At 32.7% G+C, this 27796-nt stretch overlaps 5 protein-coding genes across 6 annotated transcripts; 3 read left to right on the top strand and 2 right to left on the bottom strand.

Moving 5' to 3' along the window:
- The first annotated feature begins 637 nt into the window (after window positions 1-637).
- On the top strand, window positions 638-1961 carry LOC148193255 (small ribosomal subunit protein uS8my). Its single transcript, XM_088098409.1, has 3 exons — window positions 638-824; window positions 1180-1340; window positions 1490-1961. The coding sequence occupies exons 1-3, from the start codon at window positions 695-697 to the stop codon at window positions 1586-1588; spliced, it is 390 nt and encodes a 129-aa protein (XP_087954535.1). The 5' UTR covers window positions 638-694; the 3' UTR covers window positions 1589-1961.
- A 691-nt stretch (window positions 1962-2652) lies between these two features.
- On the bottom strand, window positions 2653-4373 carry LOC148193254 (putative caffeoyl-CoA O-methyltransferase At4g26220). The gene is made up of 5 exons (XM_088098410.1): window positions 4314-4373; window positions 4160-4236; window positions 3581-3728; window positions 3371-3502; window positions 2653-3169 (listed from the first exon to the last, which is right to left on the bottom strand). Exons 1-5 carry the CDS (start codon window positions 4356-4358, stop codon window positions 2879-2881), a joined length of 693 nt encoding a protein of 230 aa, XP_087954536.1. The 5' UTR covers window positions 4359-4373; the 3' UTR covers window positions 2653-2878.
- A 4479-nt stretch (window positions 4374-8852) lies between these two features.
- On the bottom strand, window positions 8853-9979 carry LOC148193253 (putative caffeoyl-CoA O-methyltransferase At4g26220). Of its 2 annotated transcripts, none has more exons than XM_088098407.1 (3): window positions 9715-9979; window positions 9505-9636; window positions 8853-9303 (listed from the first exon to the last, which is right to left on the bottom strand). In XM_088098407.1, exons 1-3 carry the CDS (start codon window positions 9805-9807, stop codon window positions 9013-9015), a joined length of 516 nt encoding a protein of 171 aa, XP_087954533.1. In that variant the 5' UTR covers window positions 9808-9979; the 3' UTR covers window positions 8853-9012. The 2 variants fall into 2 exon arrangements, with proteins under 2 accessions (XP_087954533.1, XP_087954534.1); XM_088098408.1 differs by having other exon boundaries at window positions 9763-9977.
- Window positions 9980-13216: 3237 nt separating this feature from the next.
- On the top strand, window positions 13217-16835 carry LOC148193252 (uncharacterized). Its single transcript, XM_088099393.1, has 6 exons — window positions 13217-13221; window positions 13658-13790; window positions 14874-14977; window positions 15536-15707; window positions 15791-16049; window positions 16135-16835. The coding sequence occupies exons 1-6, from the start codon at window positions 13217-13219 to the stop codon at window positions 16833-16835; spliced, it is 1374 nt and encodes a 457-aa protein (XP_087955519.1).
- Window positions 16836-17414: 579 nt separating this feature from the next.
- Window positions 17415-24517, top strand: LOC148193251 (putative caffeoyl-CoA O-methyltransferase At4g26220). The gene is made up of 7 exons (XM_088098765.1): window positions 17415-17500; window positions 17574-17653; window positions 17782-17926; window positions 18102-18209; window positions 21150-21156; window positions 21527-21543; window positions 24107-24517. Exons 1-7 carry the CDS (start codon window positions 17432-17434, stop codon window positions 24395-24397), a joined length of 717 nt encoding a protein of 238 aa, XP_087954891.1. The 5' UTR covers window positions 17415-17431; the 3' UTR covers window positions 24398-24517.
- Window positions 24518-27796: the final 3279 nt, after the last annotated feature.

Raw genomic sequence — 27796 nt, 5'->3', positions numbered from 1 at the left:
CAATTATTATGTCATTTATATAGAATTTCATATCCAAGGAACTATCTTTTTGTAAAACTCAAAGTGCAGAAACTACATCGGTAACAAAGACAAGAGTCATTCTAATTTATTCCTTAACCATTTTTGAACATAAAATTGATGTCGAAACAATTATTATGCCATTTATATAGAATTTTATGTTCAAAGAACCATTTTTTGCAAAAATCAAAATGCAGGAAATGGTAGCAAAGACAAAATTCATTTTGAATGTCATTTTCACAGTTGATCTGTTTGTGCAAAATCTTTGCTTGAACTTTTCACTTATTTTGACTTTGTTATCGATACAGTTGGACAGCGGCGAATGCTTATCATTAAGTGGGAGAGACGACTATACAACATACAGACGTTATGACGAACTGTAAAATCCAACAATGATGGACAATAGGCACACTTCTAAGTGGTTGGAAAGGGAGACGATTCTCTAGGGTTCTTGACACCCAAACTCAGATTCTAAAATCACAAAATGAACCCCTCCACTTAAAACCCCATACCACTTCATTTCCACGTCATTATCCTTTTTGGGTGACTGTGGAATTTTAACTATTTACATAGTTTGACGTAAGCGAAATGTCGAATATGCCCTTGCCATAAAGTTCACTATATTTCGAAAACCCTAGTGAGAGAAATAGGAGGTTTGGTTAGAGAATTTAGAGAGATGGGAAGGAGGATCCTGAACGATGCCTTGAGGAGTATGGTGAATGCAGAGAGAAGAGGGAAAGCTATGGTGGAACTCAAGCCAATTTCCACTGTTATGTCTTCATTTCTCCGAATCATGAAAAACCATGGTATCTTTTCTTTCTCCAGCCACTATTTTTATAATTTGTATTCTTTTTTCTAAAACTCGAAACCCCTTTTAACTGCTTCACAATTTCAAATCTGGCAATAATGAAATGGTATGAATTCGCTTTTCAAAAGTGATTTCAGTCTCTGAAATTTATGTCATCAGAGTTTGAATGACTTTCGTTGTTGATTTGGTTACTGTCATCCTTTTCCGTCTGAGTCTGAGCATGACTTTCCGTGTGTGAAATATCTTTAAGATTGCAAGGGTCCATGAACCGATATAAAGTTCTTTAAGATTCTAACAGTTACTCTGTACTGTGCCACTGTTAGTGTAGTTAATTTGGCTTAAATTCCTAATAGGTTATATCAAAGACTTTCAAGTCTATGATCCGCATAGAGTGGGGAGGATAACGGTTGAACTACAAGGTAGGATTAACGATTGCAAGGCTCTTACATACCGAAAAGATATGAAGGCAAGGGATCTTGAAGCCTACAGATTGCAGACTCTTCCTACTCATCAGGTTGGTTTATGTTAATGATTCGTTTTCGTGTCACAGCTTCCGACTGCTTTTTTGTCTGATTGTGGTTGTTATAATTTATGTTTTAAGAATGATATGTCAATGGAAATCAAAGGAAAAAGATAATTATGCCTTTCTATTGCTGTGTGCAGTGGGGTTATGTTGTGATTACTACTCCTGACGGTGTTTTGGATCATGAAGAAGCCATTAAGAAGAATGTAGGCGGCCAGGTTCTTGGTTACTTTCACTGAAATGATCGTTGCCATGCTATTTTGGCTGTGTATCACGTTCAGTTATGTTTCCAGATAAACATTCAAAGATTTTTTTTTTCCTGTATGAATGTTATAAGATAACAGCTCATGCATGGAGAGTATGATGAATTGCATTCGATGCTTTGTGGAAATTAGTCCTGTTTTGGTTAAATGGTATTTTAAACATGAAGGAATGTTATGCCTCCTATTTCTTAATGTACTTCAAGTTCCAAGTCATGTAGTCCAGGGTTAATTCTATCATTCTACGCAGTGGTTTCCTTTTTCTCAAGAATTGCAGTTTTGGATAAGAAGATATTTCATGTAAACGATGACAACGTTTTAATTAATCTCCATCCCTGTTTCTCAGTAGTCATTTATGATATGCTTAACAAATTCAAGCCCAATTATTTTGCTACATTTTTCAGCTCGTCAGTAAACTACGAATGTTGAAATAGACGTGTACAAATGCATTTGCCATCCAATTTAGGGTGAAATAAGAAATACCTCTGCTAGTGAAAATTTCAGCTCCAGATTTCTAAGTATTACCTTGTTCTAATATTTCATGGAAGACAGTGAACATCGGCATCATTCATATTACTAGTTAGATATGAAAATTTCAAAATAGTAAGTTTATTGATATTTTAATTTTAGATGTGTGCAGAAACATTTGTGATATGTGTGGCAGTTCATTTGTAAAGTATGTAAATTTTCAATTGTAACGTTCGATCTTTGCGTAGCAGTTGTAAATTCCTTCTATCCTTGCCCTTACATTGTTACGTATATAATAACATTATTAATTTTTTATCTACGAAAATTAGTGATAGGTTGTTGGTTATGTGTAGCTTTGAACAACTCAATTTAATTTCTGAAGAAAGTCACTCTATAGAGGTTTCAAAATTATATTCGGTAGATGTTTTTAGCTATTTTGTGTATTAGTGTTTCATCTTATAATCTTGAGAAATTCAATGGTTAGTTTTTCTTGTGAGATTGAAGTGTCCTCGATGTTGTTTTTGGACTAATTTAGGTATCCACCTTATTTCTGCGATACCAAACTTGACGTTCCATTGTAGGCCAAGAATCACACATTTTATTTTATTAATAGTAAACAGCAACACTCGGTGATTCACATTACAGTCAAATAACCCCACAGTTTGAGGCAAATCAATTTTAACCATCCACAGGAAAAGCAGAATGAAAAACCAAAAACACAGTACATTAAGTTCACTTGGATCACAGCACGAAACATTCGGAAATGGTGTTTATTGAGCACGAAACATTTGGGAATGGTGTTCATTCAGCACGCCTGCAAATAGTGAAGCCATCACCAATTGAAACAACAGAAATTTCAACACGAGAATCATCTGCAATTGCTTTGTTGAAAGCTACAACAGCCTGCCTGTATTTTCTTTTGGGTATTGGAACATCCTCTTCAGGCCAGGCAACAGTTCCACCCCAGAGGGTATTATCATAGATTATTAACCCACCAATCTTCACCAGTTTAAGAAGCCGCTCGTGGTAATTCCAGTAGTTATCTTTATCAGCATCAACGAAGGCAAAGTCAAAACTATCCTTATTTGAATCCTGTAACAGAAGAAACAGAACCCAAATATCAAACAAAAACTAACTATAAAGTAAAAGGAGTTAGATCCTCTTACGTACAAGGGAGAAAGAAACAAAAGAAAAAACAAAAACTAGGGTCTTAATTTATTATAGACAATTTTCTGTCTCGTAATATGACATTGTTATATCAGTAACATGACAGCAACACAGAATCATACTCACGTCTTCTAATAGTTTATCAAGAACAGGTAGAGCTGGAGACTGAATGAAGTCGATCTTGTGCTCTACACCAGCCTTTTTAATGAATGGTAGTCCTATCTCATAAGCTTCTCTATCTGGATCCAGGGCTATAATCTACACCACACAGACAATGGAGTTGGTGACATAAAACAGACATATTAAACGTACCAAATAACAAAGAAAAGTGCAAACCTTTCCATCGTCTGGAATGGTTAGTGCAGTGAGGAGAAGAGAGTATCCTGTAAAAACTCCCACTTCAATGGTCTTTTTAGCATTCAACAGCTTCAAGAGCAAGGCCATTAGCTGACCCGCATCAGGATCAGCGCCCATAAATCCCTTGCATAGTGAAAATGGTATAACACAAACAGTTTCCTGATGTTGGATATGGTAACTAAATTAAAGAAACAAAGCCCTTTAATGTTTACTAGTTGAGCACGGACACTGCTAACACAAATATTCAGATGAATGAAAAACTCTAGGTGGATTCTGAGAATGGGGACCACGATCAACACAATAACCACACCACAAATTCATTAAAACGATGTAGAAGCTAAAAACAAGAAACATAAAAGAAGCAAATCTACAAGATGCAATGTAAAAGCAAATAGGTTATAATTCTAACTAAGCCTCGTACCAAAAACTGAAACTTATAGCAGTCTTTCGAGTTTCAACCAAGACCTTAACTTAACTATGATAGCAAACTTTGTCTTTGTTGATTTTAATAATGTTAACATGTCTTGAGACAGAATTGTGGCAGAGAATAATTACCAAGGGTGTGTTGCGGTGACATTCCTTAGCTCTTTGAGAGTCTCGGCTTCTCGAGGGTAAACACAAGTCTCCAGTATATACTACCACAACATTGTTGGATTGAATAATTTATGAAAATGAAACCAAGGAAAAAGTACTGTTTGAACGACAAACCTACCTTGGTCAACTTCTCACTCTGCAGTATTATTGGATTAGAGGACATTGCTCTATGCTCTGCTAGGCCTCTGTTTCTCTTTGTTTTTTTGTGTTGGACATACAATGCGTCCCTCGTTTCGGCCATTATAAAAGAAGTGAAGCGGAGGTTGCACGTTGCAACCCCCACTCCTTCATCTGTTCAACAAACAATCAAGGGGGAGTGAATATGTCTTGTATGATTCCAAACACCTTTTTCCTTTTATGTGGGTATTTTGAAGTTCTAAATTTTACCAAATTTTTCAATAACTAAACTTTCTTAAAAAGTTAAAATTGCTGTCACCTTCAGGTTTATTTCATGTTTCTTCTTCGAGGGAAGCCAGTACCCAATTAAGGTACCAATTACATTACAAAATTTTGTTTTAGCCGATGATGTCATTAGAGGATGGAAAGTACTGTATCAACCTTTTTTTATAACAATGATGTGAGAAGTTACTCATCCTTATGCATGTCACTGTTATCACCATAACCACCAGAGGTCGATGTTCTCCTTCCCTTTCGCAGTCATTGGACGACGCCAAGACTAACACCATGGCAGCAATAAACAACCACTTTTTCATTTATGAACTCTAATATGTTAATAACTTTTTATAATTTTTTGAAATATGTTATTACCTTATATGTTATTGTTTGAATTTATTTTAAAAAAATATTTCAAACAGATTAATCACGATGTAAGAATTGTAAAAAGATATCAAAAAAATTATTAAAAAAATATTTTCCTTCATTTCTTTAACAAAGTTATTAAAAGAAATTGTTAAAAATATATTTTCCTTCATTTATTTAACTCTTGATTGTGGTAGCTTTTGTTTATTTTTCTTAAAGAATACGTGACTGACAAAAAATCGATTCCGGAAAGGGGAAAAAGTTGACCGGAAAAAATAGATTCTGATAGAAAAAAATACATATTTCGGTGTTTCTGGAAGAGATAAATCATTATTCAAAAAAAAAAATCAAAAGTCAGCTTTTGAAACAGATTTCCAAAACAAATCAGAAATATATTTTCCTTTTCCAGAAACAAAATTCCGAAATACATTTTCTATTTCCGGATTGCATTTTCGAGAAGTAAGTTTCAAATAAGGGCAAAAGCGGGAATGTCACTTTCAAATAAGGGTAAAAGCGAAAATTCAATAAATTGACAGGTGTTTTCTTTTTCCAAAAGATTATCCAAAGATAAATATTTTCTTTGCGGTAAATGTGTCTATAGTATTAGTATATACATTGTTTGACTTAAAGAAGAATTTTAACTTACAATAAAAAAATATTATTTTGATAAAAAAATTAAAATTTCATGAGTAATTGAATTAGTGAAAAATATAAACTTTTAAATTTTATTTTAAAATTTTAAAATTTTCATGTTTTTTACTTTATATATTTAGTTTTCATATTTTCTCTTCAGCTTAATTTTAGTTTGGGAGATTAAAATATAATTAAGATGATTAGTTTTTAATTAATTCGATCATGTTTTCTTGTTAATATCGATAAATTTATTTTTTACATAAATTGTTATGATTTTTTTTTTTGCAAACTAGTTTATTTCTTACTTGATATATGTAAAATTCGGATAAAATAAAAATAACTTTTATTTTTATTTTAATACCTTTTATAAATAAATACTTATTTATGATGTGTTATTGGGTGATAAAATTATTTAGAATTGTATAAAAATTAATTAGTAATTGTTTTTATCATAAATTTCCAAAATGCTTAAAGTAAAGTTCATATAATATTATTTGTGTTATTATTTCAACAATTTGAATGGGTTCTGGTGGTAAATGAGGTGGTGCTGATAGTAGTAGTCTTGTGGGACAGCGTCTGGTGTAACCAATAATTGAAAAGAGTCGATTTTGTTTCTTTTATTTTTGTATGCCATAGTGTTGGGTTGGGATAGATTCATTTACCTTTTGCATGACGTTGTTATATTTTTTTAATGAGAAGAAATTTGCTTCGTGGAAGTTTTGTAGGGCATTATAATTTCAGTTGGTTTCCTTAATTTTAGAAAATTATTTTTGGTAAGATTTGAGAGTAGTAGGAGAGGGTGTTAAAAACTATAGTAGGTCAAGTCCAATAAAAACACATTCAGAAGTCGTGAGAATAAACCGTAGTAGTATCCTTTCACCTCAAAAGAGAGAGTGCTGGAGAGAGAGATTTTATCCCTTGCACCACCATGAGCTAGTGAGTGGGAATAAGAATGCTAAGAATTTTCTACTGAAATCCAGGTAAGGGGAGTAGCTAGGATATATCATGGATATGTAAGGTTTAAGATATTTTCTTTACGTTATAATGAGCCTGTGCAGTATAAGATGAATATAGGTGAAGAGGAAGGAAGAATGGGGTTGTGATAAAATATATAATATAGGTATGTGCGTGAAGGATTATGTGGGAGAAGTAAGGGTAGTTTCATGAGATGAGGTTACTTGTTTGGTGAGTAGAAACAAAATGAAGAAAGAGAGATTACCTTACGTAAAAAGTGAAGAGAGAGAGAGAGAAAAAAATAGGAGAAGAAAGTTGACTTTTCTATATGAGAGGGGTATATTTATTAAGTGTATGGATTATTTTGCTTTCCTCTTACATGTTTAAAGGGGTGCATGAAAAGTAGAATGAGAAGTGTACATTTTAGTCTTTTACTTTTTTTTTTTGGCATTGAATGGTGTAGATTCTACTAAAGAAAAGAAAAGTGAGAAGAGGGAAATTTGGGGTTTGGTTTAAATACTGGAACCGTTAAGATAACTTAAAGTTCTTTTTATATTATATTATGATATATATATATATATATATATATATATATATATATATATATATATATATATAAATAGGAGAATTATTAAGTTTGGCAATTGATTTATCTCTTGACTGGCACAAAATTTAATTATATAATACTATAATAAAAGTAGTTTGCTGTTTTGTTAGCGAGTATTTATAAGTTAAGAGATGACACAGATGATTTTCATAATTTAATATGAGGAATTATTATGTATAAATAAAATAATAAAAGTTGAATATTTTTGTGTTGTAATGGTATTTTATAAAAGTTGTAGTAATTTTATATGTCTGTGTAAGTCGTAGTATTTTTATAAGGTGTTGTGGTCTTGTATATCAAGTCGTAATATTTGATATAGTGTAGTAAAACCTTGTGTTTGATGAGTTAATGTATAGTATTGAGACTATGTATGAAAAGTATTGAGTTTGTATTATAAGTATTGTGATTGGTGAGCAATGCATATTGTTGAGACTATGTATATTTTGAGAATAGTAAGATAGATCTTATGATTTGTGGAGGAACGTGTGATAATGAGATGGTGTATGGAATTGTGATGTGAACATGAAACTATGTCATTTTCCTCATACTGTTGGCGTTTGTGTGAGCTTTTCGAATTGCGCTACGATAAGGATGTTGACTCTCGTATAGAGACAAAGATTCGAGCGTCACTTCCTTTTGCGCAAGGAGGTGAATGTCTCGCCCAAAAGGCTTGAAAAGTCGGGGACATAGTCCGAAGTTGCGATAGAGGACGACTCGAATCGTCCTGTTTTGCGTAACAGGTAGGGACGACAAAGTACAAGAAAATGACATTGGTTTATGAATGGAGTGATTGTGATATTATTTATGAGTGGAGATATGTTACCATGACTAGTTATGGTTTGTGTTTCATGTTGTTTTACTATGTTACATGCTATGATGTTATTTCTAGTTGCTCACCTTTGCATGTTGTGATTGTGGTTTCCACCTACAATGATCGTACTTGTACGGGAGTATATGGTCTTGCAGATAAGACCGGATCGAAGTAGCTTACGAGAGTTGGAATCTTTGTTTTGGGAATTTAGTATTTTGTATTTAAAAGTTTTAAAACTTGGTATTTTTTTTATGTAAAAGTGATATTCTAAAGACTTCAAGCGATGTTTATAATTATGTTTAGCTTCTGCATTAATGAATATTTTATGGAAAGGTTATGTTCTAAAAAAGAAAAATTACACCGTGATATCTCAAAAATCGGAGTGTTACAATAGACTAAAAATTGATCGGCCAACTGTTGACATATGTGAATTAGACATTATTTTTACCTAAGCCCGTCATAATTATTGTTTTGGTTAATGTTTATATTGAATTTTTTTTATTATTAACATGAACGTTAGCTTGTTTCAATTTTATTAAATGTTGATTACAAATGTTTTTAGTCATTAAATAGTATTATTTGATATTTAAATATTTTTTTTAATTAAATGGTAATTTCGGTTAAATAAGAAAATTTAAATTGAATAAATTTGAATTGATTTATCCAAAAATAATAATTTCAAATAATATTAATTCAAATCGAATGGATTTGGATGTCTAATATATTAAAAACAAATATATCCATACACAAGTTAGAATTTGGTTGGCTATCACATGTGATTTATATTTATATGTTTTATATGTTTAGTTAAACAAATATTTGTAGGTGATCTTCAATTGTTTAGAGACATTGAGTTTTCTCACAAAGAATCAGACGTTTTATTTTATTAATCGTAAATGGCAACACTCGGTGATTCACATTACAGTCAAATCAGAAACCCCACAGTTTGAGGAAATCAATTTTAACCACCCACAGAAAAAGCAGAATGAAAAACCAAAAACATGGTACATTAAGTTAACTTGGATCATAGTACAAAACATTCGAAAATGGTGTTCATTGCGCACGCCTACAAATAGTGAAGCCATCACCAATTGAAACAGCAGAAATTTCAACACGAGAATCATCTGCAATTGCTTTGTTGAAAGCTACAACAGCCTGCCTGTTTTTTCTTTTGGGTATTGGAACATCCTCTACAGGCCAGACAACAGTTCCACCCCAGAGGGTGTTATCATAGATTATTAACCCACCAATCTTCACCAGTTTAAGAAGCCGCTCGTGGTAATTCCAGTAGTTATCTTTATCAGCATCAACGAAGGCAAAGTCAAAACTATCCTTATTTGAATCCTGTAACAGAAGAAACAGAACCCAAATATCAAACAAAAACTAACTATAAAGTAAAAGGAGTTAGATCCTCTTACGTACAAGGGAGAAAGAAACAAAAGAAAAAACAAAAACTAGGGTCTTAATTTATTATAGACAATTTTCTGTCTCGTAATATGACATTGTTATGTCAGTAACATGACAGCAACACAGAATCATACTCACGTCTTCTAATAGTTTATCAAGAACAGGTAGAGCTGGAGACTGAATGAAGTCGATCTTGTGCTCTACACCAGCCTTCTTAATGAATGGTAGTCCTATCTCATAAGCTTCTCTATCTGGATCCAGGGCTATAATCTACACCACACAGACAATGGAGTTGGTGACATAAAACAGACATATTAAACGTACCAAATAACAAAGAAAAGTGCAAACCTTTCCATCGTCTGGAATGGTTACAGACATATTGAACGATAAGCCTACCTTGGTCAACTTCTCACTCTGCAGTATTGCTGGATTAGCGGACATTTCTCTATGCTTTGTTAAGCCTCTGTTTTTCTCTTTGTTTTTTTTTTTGTGTTGGACTTACAATGCGTCCCCTGTTTCGGCCATTTTAAAAGAAGTGAAGCGGAGGTTGCAGGTCGCAACCACCATTTCAACAAGCAATGAAGGCGGTGTGAATATGTCTTGAATGATTCAACTACCTTTGTCCTTTTATGTGGGTATTTTGAAGTTCTAAATTTTACCAAATTTTTCAATAACTAAACTTTCTTAAAAAGTTAAAATTGTTGTCACCTTCAGGTTTATTTCATGTTTCTTCTTCGAGGGAAGCCAGTACCCGATTAAGGTGCCAATTACGTTACAAAATTTTTGTTTTAGCCGATGACGTCATTAGAGGATGGAAACTACTCTATCAACCTTTTTTTATAACAATGATGTGAGAAGTTGCTCATCCTTATGCATGTCACTGTTATCACCATAACCACCAGAGGTCGTTGTTCTCCTTCCCTTTCGCAATCATTGGATGCCACCGACAGGAACACCATGATAGCAACAGCAACCCACGTTTTCAACACAGCTACCAAATTCATTTATTTAACTGTTCCTTTTCGTAGCTTTTATTTATTTTTGTTAGAGTAACTTATCCACTTTTACATTTATTTAACATAGAATTTAAAAGTAAAAATGATCTTAAAAAATATTAAATTTTGCATTTTTTTCAAGAAAAAAAAGATAAAATTAAATTAATAAAAATATTTAGGTGTCTTAAATAATATTTTCCCTTTTATCTAGAGATTCAAGAAGAAAAAGAAAGGTGACGGGAAATAATGATAGAAAAGAAAATATTTAAAAAAAAAGTAATTATATTTTAATAATTTTTTTGACAATAAATTATGTATTATTATTTTTTTATTTCGTATATTTTAAATAATCAATCACAACTTATAAAAAAATTATCTAAAAAATTGTTAAAAAAACTTTTTTCTTCAAAAAAATCATTCAAATAAGTTATTATTCCGAAAATAAATCTCTGAAGTCATCTTTTGAAAAAGATTTCCAGAAAAAAAAAATCAGGAATATATTTTCTTTTTTCATAAACTAAATATTTCCTAAATACATTTTGTATTTCCGGATTGCATTTTCAAGAAGTTTCAAAGTAGGACAAAAGCGGGAATGTCACTTTCAAATAAGGGTAAAAGTGAAAATTCAATAAATTGAAAAGTGTTTTCTTTTTCCAAAAGATTATCCAAAGATAATTATTTTCTGTACGGTAAATGTGTTTATAGTATTAGTATATACATTCTTTGACCTTAAAGAAGGATTTTAACTTACAATAAAAAATTAAAATTTCATGAGTAATTGAATTAGTGAAAAATATAAAATATAAAATTTTATTTAAAAAGAACAAATTTAAAAAATTTCATGTTTTTTACTTTATATATTTAGTTTTCATATTTTCTCTTCGGCTTAATTTTAGTTTGGGAGATTAAAATATTATTAAGATGATTACTTTTTAATTAATTCGATCACGTTTTTTTATTAATATCGATAAAATTTATTTTTTATATAAATTGTTATGATTTTTTTTTTGCAAATTAGTTTATTTCTTACTTGATATACCAAGAATTTATTGGCCAAAGCTAGCAAAATTATCTGTTGACATATGTGAATTAATTTTTTTTTACCTAAGCCAGTCATAATTATTGTTTTGGTTAATTTTTATATTGATTTTTTTATTATTATTAACATGAACGTTAGCTTGTTTCAATTTTATTAAATGTTGACTACAAATGTTTTTAGTCATTAAATAGTATTATTTGATATTTAAATATTTTTTTTAATTAAATGGTAATTGAAATACTCGGTTAAATAAGAAAATTTAAATTGAATAAATTTGAATTGATTTATCCAAAAATAATAATTTCAAATAATATTAATTCAAATCGAATGGATTTGGATGTCTAATATATTAAAAATAAATATATCCATACACAAGTTAGAATTTGGTTGGCTATCACGTGTGATTTATATTTATATGTTTCATATGTTTAGTTAAACAAATATTTATAGGTGATATTCAATTGTTTATATAATACCGATAATTAGTTCAACATATTCATAGTTATACCTATAATAATTTCTAGGTTTGCATATATGCATTTATACATTTTGTAAGTGTTTTATAAGTTGTTTATCTTTATATTTGATTTTTTTTCTTAATTAGTAATTTAGGTTTGATTTATTTTGGTCTCTTTATTATTTTTAGATTTAATTTGTCTTTCAATTTTTTGTAAGAAGGTTTAATTTGATAATTTTCATTAATGTCGTATTCATACATGTTATGTCAATTTATAAAATTTGTAATTTTTTTAATTTGAAAAAAAAAACATAAAGTACTACATGTTTAGTTATGGTTGTGTGAAAATAACATTAACATATCACACTATCATTATCTAATAGGTGACATTCTATATTTTTTTAACTAAAAATAAATAAATAATTAAAAAAATTACGAACAAAAATGATTAAATTAATTTTTTTAAATAGAAAATTAAATTGAATCTTAAAATAATAAAACTAAAATAAACCAAACCAATAAATTAGCTAAATCACTAATTAATTGTTTTTTGATATTTATATATTTAGTATTTGTATAACAAGTACTTGAAAGTTGTACATCACTTTGTCTAGCATTTTTTAACATTTCCAAGAAAGGAAAGTGAATGAAATTTACCATTTTAAGAAAAAAAAACTCACTTTTCTATGTGCATAAGTATTACAAATAACATAAATACCTCGTTTGTCATAAATCTCATCAGTACGTTTTGAAAATTAATCATTATAAAAAGTGTGGCTCGTGTTCATTTTTTATCCCACATAAAAAAGTTTATACTTTGTCTATTCTCTAACAACGTAATTCTTTTGGAAAATGTTTTTTTAATAATTTTTTTATAAGATTTTTTTAGGATGATAATTTAGGATTGGTTCATTTCAAATATATCAATAAAAAAATAATACATATTTTATTATCAAAAAATTATTAATATGATGCAATTTCTTTTATAATAATTCAGATAAAGAGATGGAATAATTAAAGTTTATGCTTGATACAAATTGTGAGTGAGATTGCATTGAGAAGTGTGTTAATTATTGGTTTAGACAGCAGTGTTGAGACGAGAATCAAGCAATACGCCTGCAGAAAATGACTCCATCACCGATTGAAACAAAAGCAATTTGAACACGACAATCCTTTGAAATTGCTTCGTTGAAAGCAAGCGATAACAGTCTCCACTCTTGTTTATCCTTCGAAACTGCCTTTTCAGGCAAGGCAACAGTTCCTCCCCACAGTGCGTTATCATATGCAACTATTCCACCAATCTTCATCAATCTCATAACTCTCTCGTGGTAATTCCAGTAATTGTTCTTGTCAGCATCAATGAGGTAATAAACAAAGTCTTTTTTTGTGTGACTCAAGCAACAACAGTAACAATACAATATTCATAATTGAGTGTTGTAGCTCTCTTCGACTGTCATAAGGTATAATGCTACTTCAATCTAATGCTCACAATTGTCAAACCAAGCTTTATATGCAATTAAATAAGAATAACTTCTTACAGCAATTGGTTTACATATAAGGTCTTATTCTCTGATTATTTTACAATAACCCCTCTAAGTTTCCTACCATTATATATTTACGCAAAGGTCCATTAAAACAGTGAAATAAAATTTACTTGGTACAAACAAACAGCAACAGTGTCGTAGAAGCTATGTTTACGCATTTCAAGTCGAAAAAATGGTAGAAAACTTATGATGTTTGTGCAGTGTTTGATTATAGAAGAAGATTATGGTGATTTGAGTTTGATTTGTGATGATGCAGCAAAACCGCATTGAAGCTTGCGGTTTCACGGTTGTATCTTTTGAAGAACAAGAGCGAATTGCATGTGTGGAATCTCCGGAAAGAATTGGCTGACTTTCTTCGCTCTGGCCACAACCATGCTGCCAGAGTCAAGGTAATTAATCACTATCATCTTCTCTGTTTATTTTTAATTTCAATTTCAGTTTCTAAATTTTCATGTCAAAAACTTTTAATTTTATAAATAAATGTTAAATAATTTATTATATGATGACAGAGATGAAATCAGTACAAAGATTATGACCAATATAAATTTACATGAAAGTTAAGAAATTAAAAGGATAATTAATAATATTCATTTTTAATATATGTTTTTTTAGAAATGCAATTTTGTATTTTCTCATCTTTGTTTTAATTAATCCGGTTACTAATGTTAAAATGTTCAGACATTTGAATTTTAGTATTCATTCATATGTATTATGATTATTTTCTTTTAAAATATAATTAAAGTGTAGTTTATCAATACATTTCTCTTAAATCTAGTCTTATATTTGTGTATATGTACGAGTTGTTTTTTTTTTTTTTAAATCTGTGTTAAGAAAATTAATTAGTTATTATTATATTTTAAAAAATAATTTATTTATATAATTATATTTTAGTGTTATAATTATATATAATTATAATATAATATTTAAATACAGAGTTAGATAATATAAAAAATTTAAATAATTATTTATTGGAATATGTTAACGTATTATTGGTAAAAATAGAAAAAAAATAAAAAATAACTTGTAAAGAGACCAAAGCAGTAATACTACATTTTTTTTAAATATAGTGTATAGTTAAATCTATGGATTTTTTTTTTCAATTCTTTATACAGTTACCCCCAGTTATTTTTTTAGAAAGAGTTTTAAATGTTGCAATTTTAATTTTCTTAAAATACCACTAAAATATAGTACTCTAAATCAGTCTTAAAAAAAACGTCCACTTAAAATCTGTGATTCTTATTTTTACTTAACGACTCTCATATATGATTTTTTTTTCAATAAATTTTGTAAAAAGACAAAGACACATTTTTATGATATTTTATACTCTCAGCTTTCAAAAGTAATTTCCAAGAAGCTAAAAAGGGGAATAAATAATGAATGATGAATAAATAAGAAAAGGTTATTCTCCATATATATCTTTTGCTTTTCTTTTCTTTTAATTATTTATTAACTTCTCCTTTACGTGTTTTCAGGTTGAATATGTGGTGATGGAAGAGAAGACCATGGGAGCATACGATCTTATTAAGATATACTGTGAACTTATTACAGCACGTTTGCCAGTGATTGAATCACAAAAGTCTGTAAATTTCACCAAATAACTTTATAATATCTTTTTATACTTTCCTATTTTATTTTTATCATTTTAAATTTTATATAGGATAAAAATGAAAAAATAGAATTTTTTAGAAAAACAAGAACTATAAATTTATTCTTTTAAAATTTTGGATTAAAATTTTAAGTTGGGAATAATTTCAGTATTCAGGTCTTGTTAGTGCTGCTTCTTCCTAAAAATCATTAATATTTTTCATAAAAATATACATGAAGATACTTATGTATAAATACATTTTTATGTTTATTTGACACAAAAATGAGTTTAAAAATATAAACTTTTGTATTTAAAAAAAGAGAGTAAAAAATAACTAAAAATAGCGTCAAATAAATATAAAAAATAAATGTAAAAATTTAAGTGTTTCAAAGAATATTTTTTATTTATGTATTTATATATCATGACATTTAAAGGGAACACTGCATGGGAGAGTTTCTTTGTGAAAGTGTTGATGTTATGTAGAAAGTTCACTGTGATCATACATTCTTACTATATTGATCCTTCTATCTTTCTATTCTTTCACTCTAGAAACTGCCCCATGGATTTGAAGGAAGCGATTTCGAGTGTAATATTTGCGTCCCCAAGATGTTCGGATATACCTGAGCTTGTGGATGTGAAGAAGCATTTTACGGCTAAGTATGGAAAAGAGTTTGTCTCAGCAGCTGTTGAATTACGCTCTGAATGTGGTGTGAATCGTTTGGCAAGTCTCTCTTACTCTTTCTTATCATGTTGAAAATCATCTCTTATCAATTCTTTTCTTTCTAATTTAGTATTGTGGTTCAGTTGGTTGAGAAATTGTCTCCCAGAGCACCAGACGGTCCAACCAAAATCAGAATACTGATTGAAATTGCAGAGGAATATAATGACAAATGGCAACCGTCTTTAGAAGAAAATGATGAGAAATTGTCTCAGGATTTACTTCGTGTTCCACTCGTTGGTGATGAAGAAGAACATCCTAGTTTACATGCTTCTTGTCAACTTAAAGAAATGCAAGATAAGTCTAGAAGTTTCTGTGAGAAGAATGGAAAACTAAATTCTTCAGGTAACTTCTTTTAATCACTTTGTGCGAAACATAGTAAGATGGTAATTGCGTAGGTGAATATTCGTGGTTGTTTAATTTGTTACAGGTACTAGAAATCAGGAAGTGGATTTTGGAAACTTGTGTTGTGAAAGCACGAGTGCTTTTCAAAAGGGTAGACATAACTGGGAGATGGAATTCAAGCATGCTGCAACTGCTGCACAGGCAGCTGCAGAATCTGCAGAACGTGCAAGCGTGGCTGCAAAAGCAGCTGCTGAACTTTCCAACCGTGAAAAGTTAATAAGGCAGTGTTCAGGTGAATGGCAGAGTTCTTGTAGAGGAGGGTTTAGAGCTGAATTATCTCTAGAATATGCTTTTCATTCTTCCAAACATCTTTCTGCTGGTTATGTTGCTAGCACATTCCGAAGAAGCGCTTTTGAGATTAATGTAAGAGAACAAAATAGCTTGGTAGGACCACACAATGAACATTTCATGAATGGTGATGATAATGTGGTGAAGCCTTACCAGAAAGTGCAGGGTGAAGCAAACAAGGAATCAAGCGGAAGTGGCTCAGATGCATACTTAGATTGTGATACTAGTGATTCTGAGGATGGAGTTTCTGAACAAAATTCAGTCATTCTTGCGCATCCTTCAAAAACTGCAATGATACCAGATAAGGAAGAGACTTCAAAACCATTAAATTGTGATAAGGATATTCCCTCAAAGGAGAAGGTACCACATGTTCATCCAAAGTTACCTGATTGTGATACCTTCGCTGCGCAATTTCTGTCTCGTAAGAAACAACTTTAATAGAATTTCAAGTTAATCTAAATCCACGTCAAATAAAATAGAAAGTAAATCATCATGTAAGGTTGAAAATCCATTAATTTATTATCTTAAAGTTTTGAATAGAAAAAGATACGTTTATTATCTTAAAGTTTTGAATAGAAAAAGATACGTGATTGGATTCGTATCTCATTACATTTGGATTAATGTAGTGGTGGTGCACGAGAAACTCATTATTTACCTATAGTGTATGGTGTAATTTCCCATGTTGAATCATACTAAATATTCGGGCATCATAATATATATATATATATGTTGATAGAAAGTTAATATTTTTTTTTTCAAAACTTAAATACATATTATTATGTTGAAACTAGTTGGAATCATGTATCTACCCATTAATTTTTCTTATCTGTACCCAAGAAAATGTCTCTGAAGAGCATGAAAAGATGGTGATCAAGAACTAAATGAAGCATTCTTTGTCTGAAAGATTATAAAGAAGCAACTGATATTAACTAAAAAAACTTATAATACATTCCTACCGTTATTAACTGAGACTATTAAAGAACGGTGGAATAGCCCAAAATAATTAATATGCTGTGCTAAGAGTTTACTGAGAAATGGAGAACGTATCTGAGCCAAAAGTGTTCGCAAATACAGTTATATTGCAGAGTGAGGGATTACTAAAGGTAAAATGATTTTTTTTTTAAAATTTTTGTTTATATTTTATACTACTGTTTAAGTTCAGTTTTCTTGTGGCAGTATATATTGGAGACTGGCGTTTATCCACGAGAAGCAGAGACCCTCAAAGAGCTAAGAAATGCAACTGCAAAGCATCCCATGTAATTGTTCTTTGTTACCTGAATATCACTTCTATACCTAATAAGCATATCATTGACAACAAATTCTGACATATGTAATGTGACATAAGGAAAGTTTTTATGTACGTAATGTGATTTTGATTCTTAAGGGGTTTCATGGGTGCTGCACCTGATGCGGGTCAGCTAATGGCCATGCTCTTGAAGGTTTCGAATGCTAAAAAGACAATAGAAGTTGGAGTTTTTACTGGATACTCTCTTCTCCTCACTGCACTCACAATTCCAGATGATGGAAAAGTTAGTATGTATATATATATATATATATATATATATATATATATATATATATATATATATATATATATATATATATATATATATATATATATATATATATATATACTGCTTGTTATGTGCCATGTGTGTTATGTTGTTAGCTCCATATTCATTTATTATGTGGTTGCCGCTGTAGATTATAGCGATGGATCCAGACAGAAAAGCTTATGAGATAGGGCTACCATTCATTAAAAGGGCTGGTGTTCAACACAAGATTGACTTCATAGAGTCTCCAGCTTTACCAGTTCATAAAATATGAGTCCACGTCACTTTCTTTCCTAAATGTGAGAACCTGATTTAATTAGCACACAAATCTACTCTCTGATCCTCATTTAATGCACCGTGCCACGTCTAAATGCACTCACACTTCCACTGCATGCGCCTGCCATGTGTCACGGTTGGAGCATTATGAAAATGTTAGTGGGAGACAAGTGGCGTGTGGAGGATGGGGAGTTCATTCTGCATGGGAAGAGAAAAATAATTCTGAAAACTCTCCCTCTTCCTCCTGCATGCTTCATCTTCTTCCCAGAAGTTCTGCTTTCAAATTCTCTGCTCTCTCTCTAAACCGTTTTCATCTTCTCTCTAAGATCACTCACCACCAACATCTCTGCTTCCATTTCAGAAACCGTAGAATCATTCACGGTGTTGTGAGCTTTCATTTGAACCGAACACATTAGAATTCTGTGGCTGGTAAGTTCTCGTCTCTGAACGTTCTCCTCTTCTGTTTCTGCGAACCAAATTCCGGTGTGCATGCATGAGTTATAGGTCTGAACCTTATGTCATTTTGGTTTCTTAGATTTAGTGAAAATCGTGGAGTGACTCGTTGGGTAGAAAGCCGTGAGAGCGCTAGAGAAACCATAAGCATTTGGAAGTGCACTGCTAGATCAGGTAAGGGAAGCTTTAGTAATTTAATTTAATACTGGTTTGATGTCTATGACAGTAATGAAGTGTACTGGTTGTGTAAAACGTATGAAATATATGAATTTTGAGTGTGCCTGAATAAGTATAGTTGCACTGGATGTATATTATGAATGTTGTTTGAACCGTATGCAAAGAATGAGATGTATGATTTGGAATATGATTGAAATTCTGTATGATTTGGAACGATAATACTTGGAACCTGTAAAACCCTCTATAATTAGCAATAATAATTCTGCGTCAAATCAAATTAATTTGCACCACAATCAATGTTTAATCCCCTTAAAAACCCACTCCCAACTCTGATTTCATCTCTGCTGTGCACGGAAAGCTGAGCCAAAAAAAAAAAAAAATCATTTCTCTGGAAACATTAAAAACGCACCAATCTTTGCATGCAAGCACGCCACGTGTCGCGGGAGAAGCTTCCAAAGCAGGGTTTGGTGTGCAGGTGGCAGGCTGGGAGACGCTCGTCCGTTTTGACGTGGAAATCCACAAAATCTGAGTTTTGAGAAACTCTCTCTCTCACTTGCACGCACACTTCGTCTTCCCCAGAACCTAAAATCTTTCATTTTTCTCCAACTTCTCTCTAGAACCAGTTCACCTTCTCTCTACGATAACTCCTTACCTTCTTCTCCGATCAACTTACAGCACCGTAGGAACGTTCGTCCAGCTGTGAGCTTCCTTTTGGACCGAACAGCTTCAAGAACTGGAACTGGTAAGTCCCCTTTCCGTAGCTCGTCCTTAGGGTTCTGGAAAAATAGGGTTTTTAGTTGCATGCAAGCATATATTCTAAGTGTTCCGTGTTCCATGGTTAGATTTTATTTTGGAAAAGTCAAGAACGTAAGAAAAGCGTAGTGGGACGAAGTCACATTCACATCTAGGACAAGCTTGATTTCCAATCCGGGTAAGGGAAGCTTATATGTTTAATTTATACTGTATGTTGTACGATCTGAGTTGCATGAACGAACTGTATGAAGTATGAGCTGTTATGGATGTTCACTGATATCTGATATGATTCTGGTTTGATTGAGCTGTCATGAACGAGCACTGCTTGTATGTATTATATATGTTGTTGATTTTGATTGAAAGGCATGTTGATTCGATTACGTATGACTTGAGTATGGTTATTGTATGGTTGGAATGATTAAAATGTTGAGATCTATATGATGATGATATTTAAGGTCAATTAAATCTGGAATGAAAGTTATAAAGTTATAAATTTGAAATCTGGAAAATTTTGTTAAGTTTGAAAAATCTGAAACTTTAAATCTTCCCTTTGATAAATGACGCTCGTCACTGTACGGTCTTATACCGTTCGGTTTCCCTGCAAAAGACTTAGAATTGAATTCTTTCATTTGGGAAGAATTCGGTGTGAGAGCGAGCGTTTTTATTGAGTTACTATGTTGAGCGTTCGGCTCAACATAGAGTGTCGTATGCCTTAACTTAAACAATGCTGAAATAAGAACGTTCGGCCTTATGTCGAACGTTCGTCCTTAATAGCGTTCGGCCTCATGTCGAACGTTCGTCCTAAAGAGCGCTCGGTTTAATATTGAGCGTTCGTCCTAAAGAGAGCTCGGTTCCATATTGAGCGTTCGTCCTAAAGAGCGCTCGGCCTTTTGCCAAGCGTTCGTCATGATTTGTGCTCGGTCATATACCGAGCGTCCGCTTTAATAAAGAGTTCGGTCTTAAACCGAACGTTCGATATTATTCCCTGCCGAACGTAAATAGCGTTCGTTCAAGTATTTGAATATTCACATTCTTACGTTCGTTCTAATACTAGTATCGGACTTCCATGTGCAAATTCCTTCAAAAAAAATTTCTAAGTATTATTAACCATCCTTCCTATATTGAATCTGGTTCAAGATCTTTATTATGAAATTTTCTAAGTATCAGTACTCCTTCAAATTGAGTCGTTTCATTTAACTGACCCAACAGAGAGTCACGTTCGTCCATCCAGTACTTATTTTAGACGTTCGTCCTATTTCTTCAAAGGACTGAACGTTCGTCCTTTTATGCTCTTAAAGTTAAATATGAGAATGATGATAAATTATAAGATCTTACCTTGCGAACACTATATTGAGTGATTCTATGAGTATGGAATTTGAACGAGCGTTCCATGGAGGAACGTCTCCTATATATATATTTGAATATTAAATTTGGTAAAGTATGACTGTGGATAAGCTAAGCCAGGCTTGGTCCATCCTGATATTCCGTGACACTCATTCTCAAGTAGAGAGGAGTAGTTCATGTGTGGGAATGGCAGGAGGTCCTTAGTCCATAAGTTAACATGGGCGACGTAAGAACGGACTAACCTCGAGTGGCAGCTGATTAGGTATATCCCGGCTACTACACCACTCGGGTGCGAGGACGCTTGTAGCTACACAGATCATACAGTCCGGACGGTCGTCATAAATATATATATATATATATATATATATATATATAGTCATATAATGTTACACGAGTGCTTGCGTGGAATGATATGTTTATTGTATATGTTAATGTATGATTTAAATTATATAAGCTTACCCTTTCGTTTCCTTGTGTTGTCGCCTTGTATATGTACGTTCGTCCTATCTTTGCAATGATCATCCGTGTGGATGTGAGCAGATGGAGGTGCGTCACTTGAAGAAGTGCTAGAAGATGAAATTTTGGAAGACGCTAACCTGGTGGAGGTAGAAGTTAAAGCAGAGCCTTAGAGCGCTCGCGAGTGTTTGTAGTTAGTTTTATTTATGTTCTTTTGAACGATCGGTTATAGTTTTGTAAGACCGTTCGTCCCTGAACTCTTGCTTGTTTAAGCGTTAGTTATTTCTTTATGTTTATGCCGTTCGGCAATTAGACGCTAGTTCAGAATTGTAAGACTGCACTGTTTTATATGATTAATGTAATTAATTCTGATTATGGTAATTACTATATGTTGGGATGTTACAGAACCGGATGTTGATGATGATATGTTTGAAACTGGAAAATGGAAGATTCTGTATTGATGAAATGATAATATGAATTCTGTAATGTATGAGATTTATGTTAAAGAAAAATTCTAAGTTATGGATCGTATGAAAATTTTGAAGTTAATGTGAATGAAAAATCTGGAAAATCTGATCTTCTCTGATTGATGATGTACGCTCGTCATCGAACGGTCTTATACCGTTCGATTTCCCTGGAAAATAACTTAGAATAAGATTTCTTTCATTTGGAAAGGATTCTGATTAAGAACGAGCGTTATTTGTGTGTAGAGCTAGTTTTGAGCGTTCTGCTCAGCTTAGAGTGTCCAACCATTTAAAATAAATTGAAGAGTATTTAGGACGCTCGGTTTTGTTACCAGCGTTCGTCATAAGCAGCGCTTAGTATTAGACTGAGCGTTCGTCCAAATGAGCTCTCGGTCTTAGATTGAGCGTTCGTCCTAGTTAGCGTTCGGTCTGATACTGAACGTTCGTTCAAATGCGCGTTCGTTCTATTTTGGTGCTCGGTCATTGACCTGGCGTACGTCCTAAGGAGGGTTCGGTTTATACTGAACGCTCGTCCTTATTATTGCTTCGTGAGCGAACGTAACTAGCGTTTGTTCAAAATTCTGAATTAATGTTCGGTCATTGACTGGCAGTGTTCGTTTCCGAATTTAATAATGCTCTGATTATTCTTTGAATATATTTAAAATGTGTTTGTCCTTTTGATTTAACCTCAAGTCTTTATACTTAGAATTTTCCTAAGTATTACTCTGATCTTCTAGACTCAATCTCAATTAAATTACTCATTCGTTTTAACGTTCGTGAATGGATAATGATTCGTTTCTTTTGTTCAGAAACGTGATTGCAGTGTACTGTAATACATTCATCCTGATCTATTAAGTGAAAAACTTTTGTTTAAATTAAGAGAGTGGAACACAGAATGGAAATCTGAATAAGAGGAATGGATAATAATGTACGAATGACATTCTGAATGAATTTTTATTGGATTGGATTGTGAACGAGTGTTCCAAGGAGGAACGTCTCCATGATGTGAATGTTAGAAGTTATGTAGTATGACCATGGTAAAGCTGCTGATGGCTGTTCATCCTGATATTTCGTGAGTGCTCATCCTCATGTAGAGGGAGTAGGTCATGCGTGGGAATGGCAGGAGGCCCTAGTCCTACTGAGTACTTTGGACTGATAGGGTTAACCTCGGGTGGCAGCTGTTGAGGGCATCCCAGTTACTACACCACCCGGGTGCAAGAACGCCTGTAGATACATGGCTTCATACAGTCCGGACAGTCGTCGTTTATGAGAATTTGGATAAGTTATAATATGCTTTGTGTATGTACTGTTATTGATTTGTACGATTGATTTTATATGTTAAAGTTTATGTTGGTGGTATGAATTAAATTACCTAAGCTTACCCTTGCAATTTCCTTGTGTTGTCTACTGTTTTTGTATGTCCGTCTTGTCAATGCAATGATCATCCGTTGTGGGTGTGAGCAGATGGTGAGGCACCCCTTGAAGCAATGCTGGAAGAAGAAAATTTGGAGGATGCCAACTTGGTAGAAGTAGAGGTTAAAGCTGAACAGTAGAGTGTTCGTTCTTTAGAAATTGCTAGCGTTTATGTGCGGTATTTTGAGACGTTCGGTTATTTATTTTGTAAGGCCGTTCGTCCAGATTTTTGAAGCCTGGTAGTTAGAAAACTGAACGCTGTATAACTTTGTACGTTCGGTTTTTATTTTGAGCAGCTGTTGTAAATATTAAGACAGCACTGTAATTTCTGTAAATGTGATTAGTTCTGATTAATAGTAATTACTATTTATTGGGATGTTACACTAAACCTTAACTCACTTTCTTTCCTAAACCTTAAGAAAATAGATTAATAGGTTTTCATTATCATGTTCAATTTTCTAAATTTTTATCTAATATGAAACTTATACTCATATTTAGATTTTTATAAAAAATTTGAAGAAAATAAATTAATGATTCTTCATCTTTATACGGTCTTCAATTTTCTCATTTTTATCTAATGTGAGGTTGGAAATCTCGTATCGACTAAAGATAACACTAAATTATAAATGGAGTGCAAATCTTATCATATAAGTCGGTTTTGTGTGATTGAGTTAGGTTTAAAATTCACTTCCTAATATGGTATCAGAATCATGGTTGAAACCTTTTCTAAGTGTGGTTAAGTTAGACTTAAAATACACTTTTTAATATAATATCTGAAACTTAGACTCACGTTTACTCTCAATTCCGGAATTTTGTGCAGGCTGAAAATGAGGGGAGTTTTGACTTTGCTTTCATTGATGCTGACAAGAACAATTACTGGAATTACCACGAGAGAGTTATGAGATTGGTGAAGATTGGTGGAATAGTTGCATATGATAACGCACTGTGGGGAGGAACTGTTGCCTTGCCTGAAAAGGCAGTTTCGAAGGATAAACAAGAGTGGAGACTGTTATCGCTTGCTTTCAATGAAGCAATTTCAAAGGATTGTCGTGTTCAAATTGCTTTTGTTTCAATCGGTGATGGAGTCATTTTCTGCAGGCGTATTGCTTGATTCTCGTCTCAACACTGCCGTCTAAACCAATAATTAACACACTTCTCAATGCAATCTCACTCACAATTTGTATCAAGCATAAACTTTAATTATTCCATCTCTTTATCTGAATTATTATAAAAGAAATTGCATCATATTAATAATTTTTTGATAATAAAATATGTATTATTTTTTTATTGATATATTTGAAATGAACCAATCCTAAATTACCATCCTAAAAAAATCTTATAAAAAAATTATTAAAAAAACATTTTCCAAAAGAATTACGTTGTTAGAGAATAGACAAAGTATAAACTTTTTTATGTGGGATAAAAAATGAACACGAGCCACACTTTTTATAATGATTAATTTTCAAAACGTAATGATGAGATTTATGACAAACGAGGTATTTATGTTATTTGTAATACTTATGCACATAGAAAAGTGAGTTTTTTTTTTCTTAAAAAGGTAAATTTCATTCACTTTCCTTTCTTGGAAATGTTAAAAAATGCTAGACAAAGTGATGTACAACTTTCAAGTACTTGTTATACAAATACTAAATATATAAATATCAAAAAACAATTAATTAGTGATTTAGCTAATTTATTGGTTTGGTTTATTTTAGTTTTATTATTTTAAGATTCAATTTAATTTTCTATTTAAAAAAATTAATTTAATCATTTTTGTTCGTAATTTTTTTAATTATTTATTTATTTTTAATTAAAAAAATATAGAATGTCACCTATTAGATAATGATAGTGTGATATGTTAATGTTATTTTCACACAACCATAACTAAACATGTAGTACTTTATGTTTTTTTTTTCAAATTAAAAAAATTACAAATTTTATAAATTGACATAACATGTATGAATACGACATTAATGAAAATTATCAAATTAAACCTTCTTACAAAAAATTGAAAGACAAATTAAATCTAAAAATAATAAAGAGACCAAAATAAATCAAACCTAAATTACTAATTGTAAGACCCTTGATATTTAGCAAAGATAATTTCTGACATCCTCACCATTAATGCACGCCACATCATTTCTCAGCCATTAAAACCCACTACCTAATCTGATCCCCTCCCTCTCTGGCATACACGGAAAGCCACGCCCATCATTTCTCTGAAACATTAAAAACGTACCAAACACTGCATGCACACACGCAACCTGTCGCGGGAGAAGCTTCCCATTTCAGAATTGGTGTGCAGGTGTCAACTTGGGAGACGTTCGTTCGAACGAACGTGAGTTTAACACACTTAGAATTTTTGAAAACTCTCTCTCACCTGCACCATTCATCTTCTTCCTCAGAACCCAACCTTTCGTTTTCTCCAACTTCCCTCTAGAAGCCTTTACCTTCTCTTTACTGTAACTCATCACCTTCTTCTCCGATCACGTTTCAGAACCGTAGAAACGTTCCTGGCACCGTGAGCTTCAATCCGAACCGAACAGATCCTAGTTCTGTAACCGGTAAGTCACTCGACTCTGGACGTTGATCTGAACGTTTGTTCTGTAGTACATGCAAACTAAGATTCAGTTGCAGGCATGGGGTAGAGGTCTGAGTTGTTTCTGATTTCTGGTGTTTTAGATTAAGGGAAAGTTGTTGAGCGAAACCTGAGGGTAGAACGCTGTTAGAGGTCGAACAAAACCTTGCTTTTCGGGAGTACACTGCTATCCAGGTAAGGGAAGCTTAGTAATTTAATTTATACTTGTATGTTGTATGTAAACATGATATGAACTGAATGTATGAGATGTATGTCGATTGAGTATGCATGGTCGAACGTTGCTTTACTAAATGAATATGATATATGTTGGTTGAAATGTATGATATGAGTGACGTGTATGAATACGAAATATACATGCTTAGGAACGAGAGAATGTAAGTGAAACTTGAATATCAACTTCCCTATGATAATGTATGTCCGACATTAAACGGTTCTCGACCGTTTGGTGTTCTAGTAAACTTCTTTGAATTGGAATACTTTCATTGGGAAGGATTCTGGTCGAGCATGAGCTATGTAGGTCTTTTACTTAGAACTTATAATCAACAGTGTCGAGCACCCTTATACAGATCATCCATCTGTGTCGACCGACAGTGTCGAGCATCCTTGAAATACAGATCATTCATCTGTGTCGATCGACAGTGTCGAGCACCCTTGATTATACAGATCATCCATCTGTGTCGACCGACAGTGTCGAGCATCCTTGAAATACAGATCATTCATCTGTGTCGATCGACAGTGTCGAGCACCCTTGATAATACAGATCGTCCATCTGTGTCGACCGATAGTGTCGAGCACCCTTGTAATTCAGATCATTCATCTGTGTCGACCGACAGTGTCGAACCCCCTTGTAATACAGATCATTCATCTGTGTCGACCGACAGTGTCGAGCACCGTGTTAATACAGGTCGTTCATCTATCTGGTAGTCAGTATTACTTTATTTTGGAACGGGGTAAATTCTTCAGTCTCGTCCCTCGCGGTTGTCCTCGTTATAAAGAGGGCTGAAAGTTTGATTATTTACATACTCGGACTGAAAGACAAAAATGAAAATAAAAGTGAAAGATTTTGAATGATGAACATTATATGAGATGATTAAACGTTTATGAATGTTGTACGAGCGTTCCAGGGGGGAACGACTCACATATGTTGAATGTGGAATTTGGTAAAGTATGACTGTGGGCATGCTAATGCTGGCTTGGTCCATCCTGATATTCCGTGACACTCGTCTTCATTTAGAGGAGAGTGGTTCATGTGTGGGAATGGTAGGAGGTCCTTAGTCCATAAGTTAACATGGGCGACGTAAGAACGGACTAACCTCGAGTGGCAGCTGTCGAGTGTATCCCAGTTACTACACCACTCGGGTGCAAGGACGCTTGTAGCTACACAGATTCATACAGTCCGGACGGTCCGTCTAGAAATAGTTGTTGGATATTTGTTTATTTATTTATGTTGAATCATTCTGGTATGTTTGACTGGATTGAATTGATACCTTAATGTGTGAATTAAATTACATAAGCTTACCCTGTGTTCTCTTCTTTGTGTTGTCGATTGTCTTTGTACGTCCGTCTTGTCCTTGCGATGATCATCCATGTGGATGGGAGCAGATGGAAGTGAGCTGCTGGAAGAGGCGCTGACAGAAGAAATTTCGGAAGATGTTGGACCGGTTGAAGTAGGGATTAAGGTCGAGCCCTAGAGTGCTCGACATGTAGTAGTTGATAGTATTTTTGTTTAGTCTTAGAATTTGGATACCGTCGGCTACATTACATTTTGTATTTTAAGCCGTTCGACGTTTTGGACCTCGTATCTTTTTGTAAAGGCTGCACTGTTTTAATGATTAATGTAATTAATTCTGATTATGGTTATCACTATATTTTGGGATGTTACACTAATTAAGAAAAAAAATCAAATATAAA

This window comes from Vigna umbellata, chromosome 9 (assembly GCF_029865625.1).
Source record: "Vigna umbellata cultivar VRB3 chromosome 9, Vumbellata_1.0, whole genome shotgun sequence".
Lineage (NCBI taxonomy): Eukaryota > Viridiplantae > Streptophyta > Magnoliopsida > Fabales > Fabaceae > Vigna > Vigna umbellata.
The sequence above is the reverse complement of the archived record's forward strand: the minus strand, read 5'-3'. Positions and strand labels throughout refer to the sequence as shown.

Coding starts and splice junctions, on each gene's coding strand:
- LOC148193255 (XM_088098409.1), top strand. CDS start 695: ATGGGAAGGAGGATCCTGAACGATGCCTTGAGGAGTATGGTGAATGCA. Junction 825..1,179: donor CCGAATCATGAAAAACCATG/GTATCTTTTCTT, acceptor AATTCCTAATAG/GTTATATCAAAGACTTTCAA. Junction 1,341..1,489: donor AGACTCTTCCTACTCATCAG/GTTGGTTTATGT, acceptor TGCTGTGTGCAG/TGGGGTTATGTTGTGATTAC.
- LOC148193254 (XM_088098410.1), bottom strand. CDS start 4,358: ATGTCCTCTAATCCAATAATACTGCAGAGTGAGAAGTTGACCAAG. Junction 3,729..4,159: donor AATGTCACCGCAACACACCC/TTGGTAATTATT, acceptor ATTTTCACTATG/CAAGGGATTTATGGGCGCTG. Junction 3,170..3,370: donor TTGATAAACTATTAGAAGAC/GTGAGTATGATT, acceptor CTTCTGTTACAG/GATTCAAATAAGGATAGTTT.
- LOC148193253 (XM_088098407.1), bottom strand. CDS start 9,807: ATGTCCGCTAATCCAGCAATACTGCAGAGTGAGAAGTTGACCAAGGTA. Junction 9,637..9,714: donor CCATTCCAGACGATGGAAAG/GTTTGCACTTTT, acceptor TGTGTGGTGTAG/ATTATAGCCCTGGATCCAGA. Junction 9,304..9,504: donor TTGATAAACTATTAGAAGAC/GTGAGTATGATT, acceptor CTTCTGTTACAG/GATTCAAATAAGGATAGTTT.
- LOC148193252 (XM_088099393.1), top strand. Junction 14,978..15,535: donor CCAGTGATTGAATCACAAAA/GTCTGTAAATTT, acceptor CTTTCACTCTAG/AAACTGCCCCATGGATTTGA. Junction 16,050..16,134: donor TGGAAAACTAAATTCTTCAG/GTAACTTCTTTT, acceptor AATTTGTTACAG/GTACTAGAAATCAGGAAGTG.
- LOC148193251 (XM_088098765.1), top strand. CDS start 17,432: ATGGAGAACGTATCTGAGCCAAAAGTGTTCGCAAATACAGTTATATTG. Junction 17,501..17,573: donor AGAGTGAGGGATTACTAAAG/GTAAAATGATTT, acceptor TTCTTGTGGCAG/TATATATTGGAGACTGGCGT. Junction 17,654..17,781: donor GCAACTGCAAAGCATCCCAT/GTAATTGTTCTT, acceptor TTGATTCTTAAG/GGGTTTCATGGGTGCTGCAC.